The sequence below is a fragment of the Silene latifolia genome, chromosome 4 (genome assembly GCF_048544455.1).
Source record: "Silene latifolia isolate original U9 population chromosome 4, ASM4854445v1, whole genome shotgun sequence".
In the NCBI taxonomy this organism is placed as follows: Eukaryota; Viridiplantae; Streptophyta; class Magnoliopsida; order Caryophyllales; family Caryophyllaceae; genus Silene; species Silene latifolia.
The window spans coordinates 64932996-64951181 of NC_133529.1; the positions used below are offsets into that span (position 1 = coordinate 64932996).

Genomic DNA, 18186 nt, shown 5'->3' on the forward strand with positions numbered 1-18186 from the left:
TCCTCCAACTCAAAATTGCCGGCCAAAACAACCACCAAGACTACCTATGCCGAGACCAAACCCAAAGAAACCCACACCCCAACCGTGACCCCCACACTTGACAAAGGAAAAGGCATTGAAACCTCACATAGAAAGACCTTACCCCTTAAAAAATGTTTCAAATGTCAAGGCTATGGTCACTTTGCCAAAGAGTGTCCAACTCAAAGAGCCCTTAGTAGCTTTGAAGTGGTTCATTGGGGAGAGGATGAAATTCTTGTGTGTGATGAGGATGAGGAAACCTAGGAGACTAAGAATGAGGAGTTAGTATTGCCGGATTCCGGGATGAGTCTAGTCACTTGGAGAGTGTTGAGTGCTCAACCATTGGAAATGGATCAAAGACAACAACTTTTTAGGTCTAGGTGTACCATTGGGGGGAAAGTTTGCAACCTAATCATTGATGGAGGTAGTTGTACTAATGTGGCCTCTAGTGTCCTAGTTGAGAAGCTTTCCTTAACCACCCAAAACCATCCATGTCCTTACAAATTGAGGTGGCTTGACAAGGGGGCCGAATTGAAGGTTGACAAACAATGCTTAGTGTCCTTCTCCATTGGCAAAAATTATGTTGATAAGGTTCTTTGTGATGTTCTACCTATGGATGCTTGCCATCTCCTACTTGGTAGACCTTGGGAATTTGATAAGAGTGCGGTGCATCATGGAAAGGATAACACTTACTCCTTTGAATTTGACAAGAGGAAGATCACTCTAGCACCTCTTCCACCACCCTCCATGCTTGAACCTTACAAAGAAGTGATGCTAATCAAGAAGGCCTAAATGGTCCACGAAAAGAGTAATGAGAAAGGTATTCATGTTCACCTTGACGAGGGTATGTCCATGAAACAAGATGAACCATCCACTAATACGGTTCAAACAAGGATCGAGGTCCATGAAGATGTTCCTTCAATTGCTAATCTAAGAATGAAGGCCGAGGTCCCTAAAAACCCTTGGTTCGACTATGGTGCCCACAAGTTCAAAGACAAACTAGGGGAGTGTTCAATTGTACAAGAGGTATCCAAGTGGAGTAATACCAATGATCAAGTTCAAGAGGAGCTCTTTGTCAAGATGGGAGACGAGAGTACCATGGGTGAGGTGCAAGTTCATCATCCGGTCTCTCCTACAACTAGTCCAATTGGGAATGAAAGCAAGGATAAGTCAAGTGCCTACTCGAGCGATCAAGGAAATAGGATCAAGAAACGGGTTCAAGAGGGGATCCTTAACAATGTCCAAACCGTAGGTGTCCATGATGGTGTACATTGTGACTATTCCGTACACTCTTCTCCGAGTTCAATTAAAGATGAGCACAAGGCCAATGGCATAGGCAGTATGATCAAAACAGTCCAGGAGAGTGTTCACCCAAGTAAGCAAAGATATGGTGTCAAGGAACGGATTGCACAAGGACCCCTTCGTCATGTTCAATTCATGGCCAACAAGGAAGGGTCCATGAACTACAAGCAAGTCATAAAATTCAGAGTTGGGGATCGTGTTTGGGTTCGTCCGTGCAAGGGGAGGGTCCTCAAGCCTGGGAAGAGCAAGTCCATGATCTATGAAGAAGGTCCATTCAAAATCGTCAATCAAATTGGACCCAACAAATACAAGGTTGATCTCTTTGGAACTTATATCACATTTGATGTTAGGATTTTAAGTCCTTGTTTTGAAGAGCTTAGTGATGAAGATGCCGAGGATTTGAGGGCAAATCCTTTTCAAGAGGTGGAGATTGAAGCAAAATGAGTCACCTTAGGCATGCTTGTACCCGGTTTTGGTCCCTTATCCGAAATGGGGTCCAAATTGAAACCCGTCTAAGCATATGGGTCCTTTTCCGGCCTAGAAATCTTCCATGAGGAGTTTAGAGTATTTTGTCCAAGAGCTTATGTCTTGGGAAGGTGATAATCATAGAGAAAGGCAAATAACAAAACCGGTGGCCCTATGGTTACACGGTTTACAATGGCAAGTACAAGGGTCGCTTTCAAGTCCCTTTCACCCTTCTTAATTTAACGAAGACATCCACAAGGCTCCTTTAGTTGCTCTACTACTCTTGAATAAGCTTGGCCGGACCCCCATGAAGCTTCCAAAAGAGTTTACTTCATGTTTAATTAATCATTGTCCTTATTAGTTTACCTTCTTGTTTTCTTTTAAGATTTTTAACTTGTGTAAGAACTTTGTGTAAGGCTTAGGGCCACCTTTTGGAACCGGTTTTCTAGGGTCTTTTGGACCGTTAGATGCTAGGTTGGATGGATGAATAGGATTGCTTGGCTTGGCCTATAAAAGCAAGGCATTCCCTAATGTAAAAATCAGATTTGATGGATGAAAAACACAAGTTAGAAACATTGATTTCTACTAATCTCCTTTGCTTAGTGCTGGGAAATCCTCTATTGCTTAGTGCTTAGAGTCGGGTAGTTTCTTTGCTTAGTGCTTGAAATTATCCTTAGGCTTAGTCTAGTGGCTTAGTTCTTGGATTAAGTCATATCCCAATCACGTCTTTTACTCTATTCGATTGTAGAGTTCTGGAAACCGTGGTTATAAACAGTTCTGTCGACTGTTCGATTGCAGTCCTCATAGTTTCTGATCAGTTCTTATTCGTTTTTATCACAATTAAACAGTTCGTCTCACTGTCCAAATCGAGTCATTTTCAGTCAAAATTCGAGTCTTGAGAGTTTTACTTCACAAAGTCACCGAAAGGACTACGTCTTCCCCAAAAATAAAACCACACGACATACAATATAAACCAGCTACTTCTGTTGAAGTCAAGTCTGCTTATGATTCTTATTATGAATCGTGTGCATATAAGAAACAAATGAAAACTACTTCGCTGAAGGCTTTACACAACCTGGCTGTAAAGAAGTCAACTAGAGGGGATGTAGTCATGATTAACATTGAAGAGGAAATGATGGGTGCAGCTGATATAACCGTACTGGACCCGAAGCAACTGATGGAATTTGTCGACCTTGACAATTTAGATGTTGTTCACATTTTGATTTGGATGAAGTAAGTTTTATTAATAACACTATTTAGTCATTTCCATTTACGAATAATGATGTTTGTTTAGATTATCAATTACAATAACATTCTTCATTACATGTAGCGTAATAGGTACCTGAATAATCAGATCGCTGAGAGGAAGTTACCAATTCACGCTTACGGATTCTTGAGTCCTAAGGCGTTCTTTGTGCACAGAATTTCACACAAAGAACAAATCAATAATATCGCTATTCGGTTGATGTCGACAAAAAAACTATGGCTTGCCCCCTATAATGAGAATATGTATGTATAGTACGTGATTATTGTAATGAATCACGATTCTATAAATTTATTATTAACATGCTTACATGCGTGTAAATGAACTAACAGTTTAATGTCCAAAATTGAATACGAAGCATTGGGTGCTACTGACAATCCAACTGGAAACAAAAACAGTGTACTGGATTGACTCTTGCGAAGGCATACCCTCTGAGAGTATAGTAAAGATGATAACTGAGTAAGTATACAACCTTCAATAATGTCATTTGTTACTGTATGACTTGAGCCATATATATGCAAATAATAATGGCATGTGTGTATATTTATGAATTATTGTTTTTGAAGCAAAAAGAAGATTATGTCCACTTGGGAAATTAATGTGACTCATATTTGTGCACATTTAGTCCCCGAACTAGCCTCATTTGTATGCTTTCTAGTGCTTAATAGGGTCATTTCTTATCTTTTGTTCCCTACTTTGCATATTCTTTGAGGTTTTGTGTCCTTGGTAGGAGAGGATTGCTAACCTTGCATTTATGGAGCAAAGTGGAGCTAAATGGAGTGCATCTAATGACCAAGCATCAAAGAGGAGACCATTACTAAAGGCCTAAGTGAATAGATGAAGTAGAATGGCCAATGATGAAGACCCCCACGACCTCCCAACGATCCCTGATGCGTGTCTTTTATATGATGTTTTACATCCCATTTTACACGCATTTTAGAGCTCATTCATGTAGTTTATGCTACATTTCTCCCTGTTTCCGTCTACTTCCATATTTTTGTACATTATTGCAGAAATGTGAAGAATCCAGCGGAAATCAAGCTAAATCCGTCCCCGAGTATCCCGCATTGCATTTGGCGTGAAGTATTCGCTTAAGGAACGAGCTTGTTGAGCAATTCAAGGCCCAAAAGACAAATCCACGAGGTTATAGAAGTAAAGTAGCAGCTCAAGCAGTCGATCGACTGCCCCTTTCAGTCGGTCGACCAACCATCGGGTTCCAGAAGCTACTGTTCATTGTCGTTCAGTCGATCGACCAGTCCTAGCAGTCGATCGACCAAGCCGTTATCCCAGACGAGAATTAAAAGACTGAGGAAGTATAAGCCCATTAAGTTTTAGGTTTTGATAATAATTGTTACGTATGTTTGCTATATAACGTAACATAAACATTCAGTTTAAGCATCTCGATTTTTAGACTCAAGTTTTCATACAATAATATTTAGTTTTTAGAATTAGGGTTTGGATTATTGTTAAGCATTGGATATTTGGTTCTTATTCCTAATCTTTCCTCTGCGTATTCGGTATTCATCTGCCCTAATTTCAGTTTATTGCTTTATTTCATCATTAGTATAGAATTGCTAGCTAGATTCCCGCAACCAATTTTATCGTTTATGTTAATTGTTTACTTTATCGTTTCAAGCATGAATTCAGTAATTCTTATCGTTAATGTCATTGTTTTTACCCTTAGCATGAGTAGCTAAACCAATTGTGCTAGGATGTAGGCGAGTTATAGCGTAGGCGGCAATAGATTGAACACGGCCTGATTCGCGTGTCAGTCGATCGACTGATATTCTTGGTCGATCGACTGACCTCGTGGGGTTTTATTTTCGTTTTAATTGTTTTAAATCTTTATTCGACGATTCGAGTGCACGCGACTAGTTGGATGTTTAGGATATGACTGACCTAATAGATCGAGAGATAGGGACAGTTGATTGACCATCAATTAAAATGACTAAACTATGCTGAGATCGAAAGATAGGTAAAGTTTAGACCGTAAATCACTTTTCAGGACGAAAGTTAGTATTAGTGATATTAGGGACCTATAGCGAGATCGAAAGATGCTATTTGTTAAGAGTGGACCGAGAGGACCTCTTTATTTCCGCCTCATGTGTTTTGATTCGCACTGTTTAGTATCTTTTGCCATTGAAGCTATAATAAACCGACCATCCTAGTACCCCTTCCTTATCTGTTTAATCCGTCTTTTTAATTTATTGTTTTTATTTACTCTTAGTCATAGACCAAATCAATTCAACCCCCAATTGTTACCTTAGACTTTTATTAGACAGCTAGAAATTACGTCTGCCTCCTTGTGGTTCGACCCTGTTACCACTAGCCTAGGTTAGTCTTAATAGGAAATTATAAATCTTATTTTTGGTACTCACAACGACGGGTATCAAATTTTGGCGCCGTTGCCGGGGAGGCAATAGTTCTAATTTTTAGCTGTTTTAATTTAGTCTTTCTTAGTTTAAGGGACTTCTGTTCCTTAAACTCTTCTTATATTCTTTTTGTAGTTTCCTCTTATGCGCAGGTCACAGGGTGGTGAACTAGTACCATTCGATCCAGAGATTGAGAAATCTTTGCGCGAGTTGAGACGATCAAAAAGGATATTACCGACAGAGGAAGAGCTGAGTACTCTGTCAAGCTATTACGAGAACGAGCTGTTCGAGGAAGATCCACATTCTTCACCCGTTTCCACCTCTTGGCCCGAGACAGTCACTTCTCCATAAATTCCATTATGGCCGAGGAAGCAGTATAGCTAGTCATTATGAGCCGTACCGCAAATTTATATAAGGGGTTCGAATTACCAGGAGATGTCGGGAAGTTCGAACCAAAGCCTTCATACATTAGTATGGTTGAGAGAAACGATTCTGGGAGCTGCAAATGAAGATGCAGCTAAACATATGGAGACATTTATTGACTCTCGCTGTTCCATACCCCCACCGGCCGTGGGCGTGACCCAAGACAGATCAAGGAGACCATATTCATCTTCTCCCTTCGTGATGCTGCAAGGGAGTGGTATAGAGATCTGGACCGAACCGTTCATGGGATCACTGACTGGAATTCCTTGGCATTGGCATTCTACAAGAAGTACTTTTCTGCTTCAAAGACGATTGCTATTAGGGCTCAAATCACGAGTTTCAAACAAGGGCCGGATGAGAACTTCCACGAGGCATGGGTCCGTTTTAAGAAGCTGGTGCGAACCATACCGCACCATGGGTTCGAAAAATGGAGCTTGTGCAATCATTTCTATAATGGGCTGTACGACGATCAGAGGGCTATTTTGGATGCTGCAGCCAATGGCCGATTTGCTGAGAACTTGGGAGCAACCAAGGGGTGGAAGATCATTGACGATCTAGCCACCCACAAGGCTGAGTATGGGAATTCCAGAGGGAACCAGAGGAGAGCTGCTGAATCTTCCTCTGTTGCTGCGCTTGAAGCTCTTATTGTGAGATTTGACAAGTATGAACTAGGAGGAGCTTCAAAGGGGGGTATTTACCAGGTAAATGCTGTGTCAGACGGTCCTTTCGTTTGTAGAAGGTGTGGAGCTGAGGGGCATGTTTCAGAAAATTGCCCTAGTCCTTTCGAGTCTTGTGCTGCCTTCCAACATTATAGGCAGACAAACACCTACTATGAGCCGAATACCCATCCAAACTTGAGTTGGAGGAGCCAAAATGTCCTGAATCCAACTCAACCTCCGCCCCAAGAAGAACAACCTTATGTACCTCCTCACCAAAAGCAACAACAATATCGAAACCTCCTATGTCTTTGCCGCAAAGAAGAACAATCGCAGAATTCTGAATTTTCCGAGCTTAAGAACTTGTTGCTAAAGGAGTCCCAAGCTAGAGAGGCCGGGATGAAGTTGCTAGAAAGCCAAATTGTTCAATTGGCTAGGAAAAGTAAGACTCGAGCTCCGGGACACTTACCGACTCAAACTGACCAAAAGGAGACCTTAAATGCCATCACTTTGAGGAGTGGGTCCACCCTTGAGGGACCTGCCATGGTCGAAGACGCTGCTGGAAAAGATGAGCCGGAAACAAGCCAAAAGAAAGCTTCAACGAATAATTCAAAGAAAAAGGCGTCTACCACGTATATCAGTCGATCGACTGAGATACCCAGTCGATCGACTGACGTGCGCACTACAGGAGCTTCTGGAACTGTTCATCTCAGTCGATCGACTGAGCAAGGTGGTCGATCGACTGAGGTCACTGCTGATGTCGAGGAATTTCGTCCTTTAATGCCCAATAATCTGAGAGACCACCTATTTCGGAGCACCACAGTCCCGAAAATATTGGGGGCAGACCCAAGTGCTGATGGGTCAGTCCCGGTTCCGAAGTTCGACCCGATGACGGTCAATGGCTCACATTTGAGACGGTCTGGGGAGGATTCAAGCTTCAATAAGGAGAAGGTGGTGGACTTTCAACCTAAGTCCACGGATACCGGCACGCGCGATTTAGAAGAGAGGGCTAAGGTACTTCTTACAGCCCCATATCCGGAGAGACTCGTGCCGACGAAGGAACAGGTATCTTTCAGTAAATTTGAAAAAGTTATTCGTAGTCTGAATGTACAAGTACCTTTCCTTGAGTTGGTCAATCAAGTGCCTGCATATACTAAATTCATGAAACAACTCCTGTCTAAGAAAAAGTCACTTGAAAATGTGCACACTGTCGCACTAACCAAAGAGTCATGCTCTTATTTGTCTCACACTGCACCCCATAAGCTAGAGGACCCGGGTAGCTTTTCTGTTCCTTGCAATATAGGTACCTTCTCTATTGAGAAGGCATTATGTGACTTAGGAGCTAGTATAAGCGTTATGCCTTTGAGTCTAGCTAGGAAGCTCAAATTGACTAGGTTTGCAGTGACCGACATGACCGTCCAGATGGCCGATCGCTCGGCGGTCCAACCCGTAGGAGTACTAGAAGACATTCCTGTCCAAATAGGGAAGTTCTTTTTCCCTGTTGACTTTGTTGTACTTGATATGCCTGAGGATGCTCATATACCCATTATTTTGGGTAGGCCATTTCTGCACACTGCTGGTGCAGTCATAGATGTCGGTCTAGGAACCTTGACTTTCAAAGTGGGAAAGCACTCCATTGTTTTTGCCCAACCATCTAAGAAAAAGGACCCCATGTGGCCTGTGACTTGTAATACGGTTTCTGACAAGAAATCGTACTTTGTGCTTCCTGATTTACCTATCTCTATTCCTGTTGTAACCCCTCCGCCCCAGATTGGGAGCAAAAAGGAGGAAGATTCTATTGTTTTAGACATTGCAGGAGCTGGTTTGGGGAAGAAAGAGCTGCAGAATGCTCCAGCTGTAGCAGAGCAGATTGTTTCAAGAGGCGGTCTTGGGTGTCTAAGTTATGGGACTGACGAGGAAGTTGAAGATGAGCCGACCAAAGTGAGATGGTCTGATTTGGACTTGGATGAGCCGGCAGAGGTCATTGATTGGGGAGATGAAGAGACAATTGATCCGTTGAGCCATACGGACGTGGAAGCTAAGAAGGGTGCAGCTGATAAGATAAGCACCGTTGAGGCTACCTCTAGTAGCCAGAAGCCGACGAAGTGGGCCATACCGTGGCCATTCTTGATCAACTATTAGTTGATCGAGCTCTTTATAAACTTCATTTTATTTGCTTTTGTTAGACAATTTTTATTGCTTTTGTGTGCACGAAACTTCGCATTTTATTTTGGTTGCTTAGGATTTTTAAGTACTTTAGAGTTTATTTTGGGTTTTGCGCAATTTTGGGCGCAGACATCGTGCATTTGCAGGTTTTTAGACCTCATTAGCTCAAGTAATTGAGCAAATACGAAGAAATAAGGAGTACAGCAGTATTTTCAGTCGATCGGCTGGCCACAGTGGTCGATCGACTGAGTTGCACTTTCCAGGAGCTACTGTTCTTGACACATTGGTCGATCGACTGCCATCCTTAGTCGATCGACCAAGGACGCTGCTGTACCTATTCACGACCTCTCCCCTGCTGTGTTTGGTCGATTTGCGGACTTAAGGGAGTTTCCTACTCCACTTTATTTTCCGTCTAATTATTTATTTCTTCTAATTTTCTCATTTGTGCACATATTTCCCGCTTCAAAATTGTCTTCTCGCAGTTTTATGCGTGGTTTTTGTCTTTTCAGGTACTTATTGGTAGCACTGCTGGCTACTGAAACCTCCTAGCTTACGCTGGTTTGGGGAGGTTTCCTTTTGCTGCGCTTAAAGTCTTGTGAGTTCCCGATTTTCACTTCATGTCTTATTTACTTAATTTTCTCGCAAATTCCCGTTTTCCATTTTTCTTCATTACTTGATCTTGCACAATGGGGACATTGTGCGATTTGGTTTGGGGAAGGGTTTTGCGTCGCATATCATTTGCTTGCATTCACGTTTACATTTTTGCCTTGCATTGTTTATTTATTTCTCATATATATAAAATGTCAAAAATAAAAAAAAATTGAAAAATTTCAAAAATTTTAAAAAAATGCATGTTTATTTTAGCATATAGGTCGAGTCGGAACGGTAGTATTTCCATGATGACATTGCATTTGTATTTGTTTATGCCTAAGCCTTGCTAATTGACATGTTATTAGTAGAATCGTATAAGTGCATATCTACGAGTTTTCGTTATATTTTGCTGAAACTTGAGACTTGACTTTGAAAATTGGCAACCTACATCATATTTCTGAGATTTAGAGCCTATAACTGGTGACATTTATGACCGGTTTATTTAGGAATGTGAGTAGTACTCCTTATGAGACATGTTTCATAAATGTGCATAAATATGAACTTAATCTGCTTAATACCTGTATGCATTCGGTTTGTGGTTAGTTGACACATGTGGTAGAGGTTTCCCCTTACTCATTTTGCCCATAAGCTCCACACTGCCAAAAATAGCATTTTTGTCCCATTACTACATCCTACATTTAGCCTGTCCTTTGTCAAGCTAGTAGTCCACGTTCTTGGGATTGTTACTCAGTTTTTGGTGGCATATGCTCATGTTTGAGATATTGTTGGAAAAATGAGGAGGAAAGAAAGAAAAAGAAAAAAAAAATAAAAACAAAATGATTCGAAAAAGAAAGAAAAAAGAGTTCTGTACTGTTCATGCGGTCGATCGACTACCTCTTTTGGTCGATCGACTGAAGGTCCGTGAAAAAAGAGAGAATCAATTCGCATAATTCAAATCCTTATCTTTTGGCGATTTTTGCTCCCATGTTTTATTCTTATTCTATGGGGAGTTAGTTGATTACTTTTATACCTGGAGATTGTGAGATTTGTGCTTGCTATAACAACGTGCCATTTGTTTTTGAGCAAGAAGTTGGGTGTTGCCATATGGTTCCGTTTCGGTACTAGCTTGATCACCTGTACCTCCACTTTTCCATAAAATGTTTTGACTTTTCTTACCCATACCTCACATATCCCATATATACCTCGACATGTGTCATGGTCTCTTGTTGGTTGGAATGCATATGTACGGTTTTAGAGATTATTTTCATATTATATTGCAGGCATGCTCTTATAGGTCGCAGTTAGGTGAGAGTCTTTACAAAAATAAATTCTTTCTATCCTCTTATAAATTCACCTGTGCTTATTGAGTGATATGAGCGACCCGTGAGAGTCCAATTTGATAAGTCTCTACAGTTAACGGTTCAGCAATATTTCTAACGACTACATAACTCGTTTGCATGATTCATGTTACTAATTGATTGTTTGTTATTGCATTAAATTGGTTTAGGCTTTACATGTTGCATTTCGCTCTGAGATTGAACTCGTTCCATTAGGTCATTAGATAGAGTCTAGTTCTTGCTTGGGGACAAGCAAGGGTTTGGTTTGGGGAAGTTTGATGCGTGTCTTTTATATGATGTTTTACATCCCATTTTACACGCATTTCAGAGCTCATTCATGTAGTTTATGCTACATTTCTCCCTATTTCCGTCTACTTCCGTATTTTTGTACATTATTGCAGAAATGTGAAGAATCCAGCGGAAATCAAGCTAAATCCGTCCCCCGAGTATCCCGCATTGCATTTGGCCTGAAGTATTCGCTTAAGGAACGAGCTTGGTGCGCAATTCAAGGCCCAAAAGACAAATCCACGAGGTTATAGAAGTAAAGTAGCAGCTCAAGCAGTCGATCGACTGCCCCTTTCAGTCGGTCGACCAACCATCGGGTTCCAGAAGCTACTGTTCATTGCCGTTCAGTCGATCGACCAGTCCTAGCAGTCGATCGACCAAGCCGTTATCCCAGACGAGAATTAAAAGACTGAGGAAGTATAAGCCCATTAAGTTTTAGGTTTTGATAATAATTGTTACGTATGTTTGCTATATAACGTAACATAAACATTCAGTTTAAGAATCTCGATTTTTAGACTCAAGTTTTCATACAATAATATTTAGTTTTTAGAATTAGGGTTTGGATTATTGTTAAGCATTGGATCTTTGGTTCTTATTCCTAATCTTTCCTCTGCGTATTCGGTATTCATCTGCCCTAATTTCAGTTTATTGCTTTATTTCATCATTAGTATAGAATTGCTAGCTAGATTCCCGCAACCAATTTTATTGTTTATGTTAATTGTTTACTTTATCGTTTCAAGCATGAATTCAGTAATTCTTATCGTTAATGTCATTGTTTTTACCCTTAGCATGAGTAGCTAAACCAATTGTGCTAGGATGTAGGCGAGTTATAGCGTAGGCGGCAATAAATTGAACACGGCCTGATTCGCGTGTCAGTCGATCGACTGATATTCTTGGTCGATCGACTGACCTCGTGGGGTTTTATTTTCGTTTTAATTGTTTTAAATCTTTATTCGACGATTCGAGTGCACGCGACTAGTTGGATGTTTAGGATATGACTGACCCAATAGATCGAGAGATAGGGACAGTTGATTGACCATCAATTAAAATGACTAAACTATGCTGAGATCGAAAGATAGGTAAAATTTAGACCGTAAATCAGTTTTCAGGACGAAAGTTAGTATTAGTGATATTAGGGACCTATAGCGAGATCGAAAGATGCTATTTGTTAAGAGTGGACCGAGAGGACCTCTTTATTTCCCGCCTCATGTGTTTTGATTCAGACCTGTTTAGTATGCTGCCGCTGAAGCTATAATAAACCGACCATCCTAGTACCCCTTCCTTATCTGTTTAATCCGTCTTTTTAATTTATTGTTTTTATTTACTCTTAGTCATAGACCAAATCAATTCAACCCCCAATTGTTACCTTAGACTTTTATTAGACAGCTAGAAATTACGTCTGCCTCCTTGTGGTTCAACCCTGTTACCACTAGCCTAGGTTAGTCTTAATAGGAAATTATAAATCTTATTTTTGGTACTCACAACGACGGGTATCAATCCCCACGGATCCTTAGGCAGTCAAAGAAGAAGAAGGAAAGCCGAGCAAGGATCCGGGCGTCCCGAGCTCAGATCGGGCGTCTCAATCCTCAATCCGGGTGTCTCACCTTCAGGTCGAGCGGATCCCTGGGAAGCACGAGCTTACTTCATGGTGTGGACATGGGCCACCCGCGCCGCGTGCACCCACGCGTTGATTTCGAGGCGGCGACATTTATCCCACGGAACCTTGGTTTGCCAAAGCACGTCATGGGCCATTACCGATTTGTGAGGCATTGAAACCGGTAAAAGGTTGAATAACCCTGCATTTTTGGAGTCGCCACCAATTTATTGTGGAAAAATTGGATACCGTTCGAATACCTAGTGCCATGTCAAGACACAAAGTAATGACATGAACACTAAGAACTCGTTATCCTTAGCATTCTATGTCTAGAATGACTCTCGAAGATGCCAATGGACACGGATGTCCAGAGATAACTAGAGTAAGGGGTGAGGTTACGTATTAGGAAGCTCTTTAATCGAACACCTAATCCCGCCCGCCTCGATAGCGGCCTCTACTGAAGATTAGGGAAATCGCTCAAATTTGATATGTCGTCGATGTAATGCATGCAATGCAACAAACACAGATTAATCCTAGCATGTGAGATTAGACTATGTCGGTTAACACGTAATTAGCAAACAATGCGGGTCGAAGTAGATGTTAGATTCAATTACATGTGAATACCAAGTAAATAAATCATATACAAACAATAATTACGATAAATAAATTACAATAATTAAAATTACAAATATTACAAGGTTTATTATTTTATCTACGTCAAAAGCACGCTCAAAAGGGTATTTGAAGAAGAAAAGAAAGAAATAAAATTAGAAATAAAAGTATGAAAATACGTCAGATTAGAAGTGATATTACAATTAATAGTTTATTTAAACCGTAATTAGAAGCTACGTCAAAGCAAGAAAGAGTTTAGGGACAGAAGCCAACCCAGAACAGGCGCAACATCTGTTGCGTCCTCTGGAAGAGGCGCAACACTTCCTGCGTCTGTTCTTGAGTTGGGTTCTGGCTGTGAACTCAGATCCGCGGATTGTTATCGTTCATTGGTAAATTTAAGGTCGATTGTTGATTTTAGACTCGAATTGAAGTGTTTTAACAGATTACATGCATCTGGGTAAGTCATAAAATGAATTAAAGGTGAGAATTTGCAAGGGTTTACATAATTAACGACGAACTCGTTGTCGGAAATACAAAAGGAACGAACTTTAAACTTGGAAACAGAATTGAATTGAATAAACTGAAATCGAATAAAGAAAAGCATGTACAAAAGACGAATTCCAGAGAATCGACATGAGAAGATCGAACCTTTAAAATCCGGATTTGAAATAGATGACAAAAACCCGCAAATATTGAATTATAAGGGATTTAAGTCGAATTAGACGTTACGATTTGAAAAGTATTAATAAAACATGATTATATACTAATATGAACAAAAGAAATGAAGGGAACAGAGGAATAAATAAAGTTGCAGAAGGTCGAGGAAGAACAAGAAGAGCAGGAGCAGCGACAGCCTCAGGAAGAGGCGCAGCTGCTGCTGCTGCGTTTCTTCTCGACGTCATACCTTTGCTGTTTATAGATACAGTTTTAAAGGATGGTTTTTAAGACGGTTTTTAAACGTGCTTTTGATATAAACCTTACATTAATGATACAAAATAAAAGTACAATAAATAAAATAGGATTTACACCCTCAGACTTACATGTTTGACGAAACGAGATTGACTAAAGTTATCGTTTAGTGATTGCTCGACTCGAATATGCGAGGAAAGTCCCCTTGTTAAAGGATTTAAAAGATTGATTAGATTGATTAAGTGGAGTTGGTCAAATTGGTTGGTCTATGCAACGTGACTGGGACTCAGAATGATCTGAGCTTACGTGGTCGATTGATCAAGCACGTAGGCGTCGAAAGCAAAAGCGTGGTCTGGAATGCAAAGAGAGAAGATAAGGGCGGACACTCGCATGCCAAATATAGAGACCGAAGGTCTCTATTTATACTAAACACACGATGGAGTTTAGGAATGACACGGATACGGAAACAAATCACGGAAATATTCCGGAAAGCATGAAAAGAGGGCTGGGGAAGAGGCGCAGCAGTCACTACGACCCTTGGAAGAGGCGCAACACCTGATGCGTCATTTCCCCAGAGGTTTCCTCCTCAGCAAGAAAGATTTATGCGTTTTTTTATGGAATTTTGGTAGATATACACTTCCTTATTCCGTGAAACACAATATACGGAAGATATTTCCTTAAAAATATTAAATTAAATAGGAATAAATATCCAGAGAATTCTAGAACACTCCGGAACAATCCGACTCGGCATTTAAACGGTTTTGAGAAAATGAAACGATTTTTGACCCGGACTCCAAATGAACTCTAATTACTGTTAAAACGACCGTATCGGCGCGTAGATGATGACCATGAGGTTGATTCGAGTATTTGAGCTATCACTTGTTGATGAACTTACGAACTGTCATAAAATTGTTCCGCGTATCAAATATACGGCCCAATCATCACTGGGTGGTTGGCGGGAGGTGCGGAAATGAGTTATCTACACATGGTCAAGACGGGCGGCTCTCTATGGGACTTGCAAAGCACTAATCCTCTTCTTAGGGACTTAATCGTCATTTAAGCCCTTAGTTACCCTAATACTTGTACTTAGTATAAATACCCCATTGTGTTAGGGGATTAATTACCAAGTTCTAATTTAGTATTAATCAAGTTTAGAGATTACTAATCAAGTTGTATTACTCAATTCAATATTAATCAAATCTTAATTACTCTTTAATCATTCAAGTGTTCTTAGATTTAGTTGGGTAATTTGAAGACTATTTGGGGTTTATTGAAGACTTGACAACTCTTCATCATTCATCAAGTGTTCTTCTATTATTCTTTGCTTATTAATTGGATCATCCTTAAAGTTGGTATAATCCCTTTTACCCTTGATTAATTAGTTATTGCTTTACTCATTTACCATGTTTAACTTTGCTAATATGATTGACACCTTCATTAGCATGTTTACCATTGTCATGAGTGAGTAGTCTTCTAGCTAGGGTTAATGGGGGATTAGGTGAACTAAAACATGGGGGTGGATCCATACTTAATCTAATATGTTTTCATAAGATTGCTTTCTTGTTGTAGTGTCAACTCATGCACATGTTATGCTTGATAAATTGCTTGATTGAAAACCTTGCATGCATACATCTCTTATCTATTCAACAAGACTTGTAAGATATAAACTAGCTTGAGTCTTGTTAGACCATGCATAAAAGTGACAAGGAATAAATTAAGTCTACTTGTAGGTGTTGTACAGTCTTGACCGATTCCGCTCCGGGACCCAAATCTTCCTAGGAATTGTAAGACATAAACTAACTCGATTCCACTACAACAATAATTTGCTTGCAACTATGTAAACATGTTTGTATGATCACCACCATGAATCCCCATATGAACCCATGACACCCTAGTGCCTTAATCTATTGTTTACAAACCCCTACTTTACTTGCTTGTTTTACTTTCATTTCTTTACATTTCATTGTTAAGTAGTGTAGTTTGTTACCTCAAAACTCAACCCAATTTGTGACACCCTAAGACATAGCTCTCTACAACCGATAACTTAATTCAATACCCGTCCTTTGGGATCCGACCTTTACTTACCATTCTACTAAGAGTAGTTTGTTTAGATTATACATATTGTTTTGGTTGGTTAGCTTAGACGACAAAGTTTGGACCGAACTAAAAATGGCGCCGTTGCCGGGAACGGTGTTCAATTGAATTGTTATCATTTGTTGTTTATAGTTGTGTCTTTCTTAACCTTGGGGTAGTCAAACTCCTCAAGGTAGTTTTAATTGTTTTCTAGTTGTTTGCTTTTTGCATGTCTAGAAGATCACAAGGTAGACCTTTGCCTTTTGATCCCGAAATTGAAAGAACCTTGACCAACATTAGAAGAACCGTTAGAAGGGCTTCAACAAGTTTGGGTATTGGAGAACTTGTGGATATCGGTGTTGTCCAATCCGATAGTGTTGAGTTTACCAACCCTTTTGCAAGAGAAGGAGAGGAGAACCCAATTCAAAACCAACCACAAAATCAACCCACAATGCCTAAATTTTCATCTCATTCCGTACCAACCAAGGAGAACCTACCAAATGGTCTCCTACACCACCACATCTAACCGGTAATTTCATTGCCAAATCTGCATTCATACAATTAGTTGAGAGAAGTTAATTTGGAGGGATGCCTAGTGAAGATCCTCATCTGTCATGGAAACTTTTTGTGACTATTGTGATGCAATCTCTCAAACCGGAGTGACTCAAGATCAAATTCGATGGGTGTTGTTTCCTTTTTCCTTGATCGGAGCCGCAAAACAATGGTTAAAGAGCCTAGACAAGGCTACCCTTGGAATTGATTCATGGAAGAAGTTAGCACTTGGTTTCTACAAGAAGTTATATCCTCCGAAGAAGACTAACATGTTGAGAGCCCAAATCACCGGGTTCAAGCAAAGGGATGAGGAATCATTATATGAAGCTTGTGAGAGATTTAAGGATACTTGTCGCTTTTGTCCTCACCATGGACTAAGCGAGTGGTTCCTTGTTCAACAATTTTGGAATGACATATATGAAGACTCACGAAATATGCTTAATATGGTCTCCAATAGGAGGTTCACCGAGGTTGATGACAACCAAACATGGGCCAAAATCGAAGAAATGGCGGTTCATAATTCCCAATATAGTAGGCCACGAAAAGCCACTAGAGGAGGGAAGCATGAGGTGGATTCCATCACACAATTGGGTGCTCAACTAAGTGCTCATATCGACACCATAAACTTGAAGTTTGAGAAGGCCATGGCGAAGCTTGATGAAGCTTCCCAATCACCCAAACATCATGCCAATGCTATGATGGCGACATCCTCAATCACAAATGGAATGTGTGAAAGTTGTGGAACCTTGGGACATGATCAACATAAATGTAGGGGAACGAATGAACAAGTAAATGCTTTCCAAGCCTACAAGAATGGCACCCCTTATTCCAACTACTATAATGAGAATACCAAATTCCATCCAAACCTCTCATACAAGACCCAAAATGTCCTAAACCCTCAACCCACATACACACCACCTCCACTGAGAAATCCTACTCAAAGACCATACTAAAATCAACCCAATGAACAACCTTTTGATGTTCAAAAAGCGGTCCTCCAAATGCAAAAGAGCCAACAAGATTTATTTGCTCAAATGCAAAGGGATAGCCAAGCCAAAGACACTACCATCAACAATACCCTTGCTCACACAAAAATGTTGGAGACTCAATTGTCTCAATTAGCATCTTCTAGTTCCCAAAGACAAAAGGGACAATTACCTCCTCAAGGTAATCCTCCCACAAGACATGAGACCATCAATGCCATCTACTTGAGGAGTGACACAAGATATGAGGGACCAAAGATGTCGATTGAAGAAGGTATTGTTGAGGAGAATGACAAGCAAAGTGATATGATTGAACCACTAAGGAGAAATCCTAAGGTGGTAGAGACAACTACCAATGACTCACACTACGCCAAATAATAGGTGCAACAACGATTAGATAAGGTGATATACCGTTGTAATATAAACCACGGAACCGTTATTACATCGATCGTTGTTATTTTGTGACCACAGTTGTTAAAAAGGCGGAGCCGTTATGAAATGTAAATAACAGGTTCAAATAACCGTAATACAATATTAAGAACGGTTCAAAAACCGTTGTCTATAATATTGAAACCGTGGTAGTA

General features: G+C 40.3%; 1 protein-coding gene and 1 non-coding gene across 2 annotated transcripts; one reads left to right on the top strand and one right to left on the bottom strand.

Moving 5' to 3' along the window:
* The first annotated feature begins 366 nt into the window (after positions 1–366).
* Positions 367–810, top strand: LOC141651593 (uncharacterized). The gene has a single exon (XM_074459297.1). The coding sequence runs from the start codon at positions 367–369 to the stop codon at positions 808–810; it is 444 nt and encodes a 147-aa protein (XP_074315398.1).
* A 16078-nt stretch (positions 811–16888) lies between these two features.
* LOC141654592 (small nucleolar RNA R71) lies at positions 16889–16995 on the bottom strand. Its single transcript, XR_012548148.1, has one exon. It is a non-coding gene; the product is annotated as a small nucleolar RNA R71 (small nucleolar RNA).
* Positions 16996–18186: the final 1191 nt, after the last annotated feature.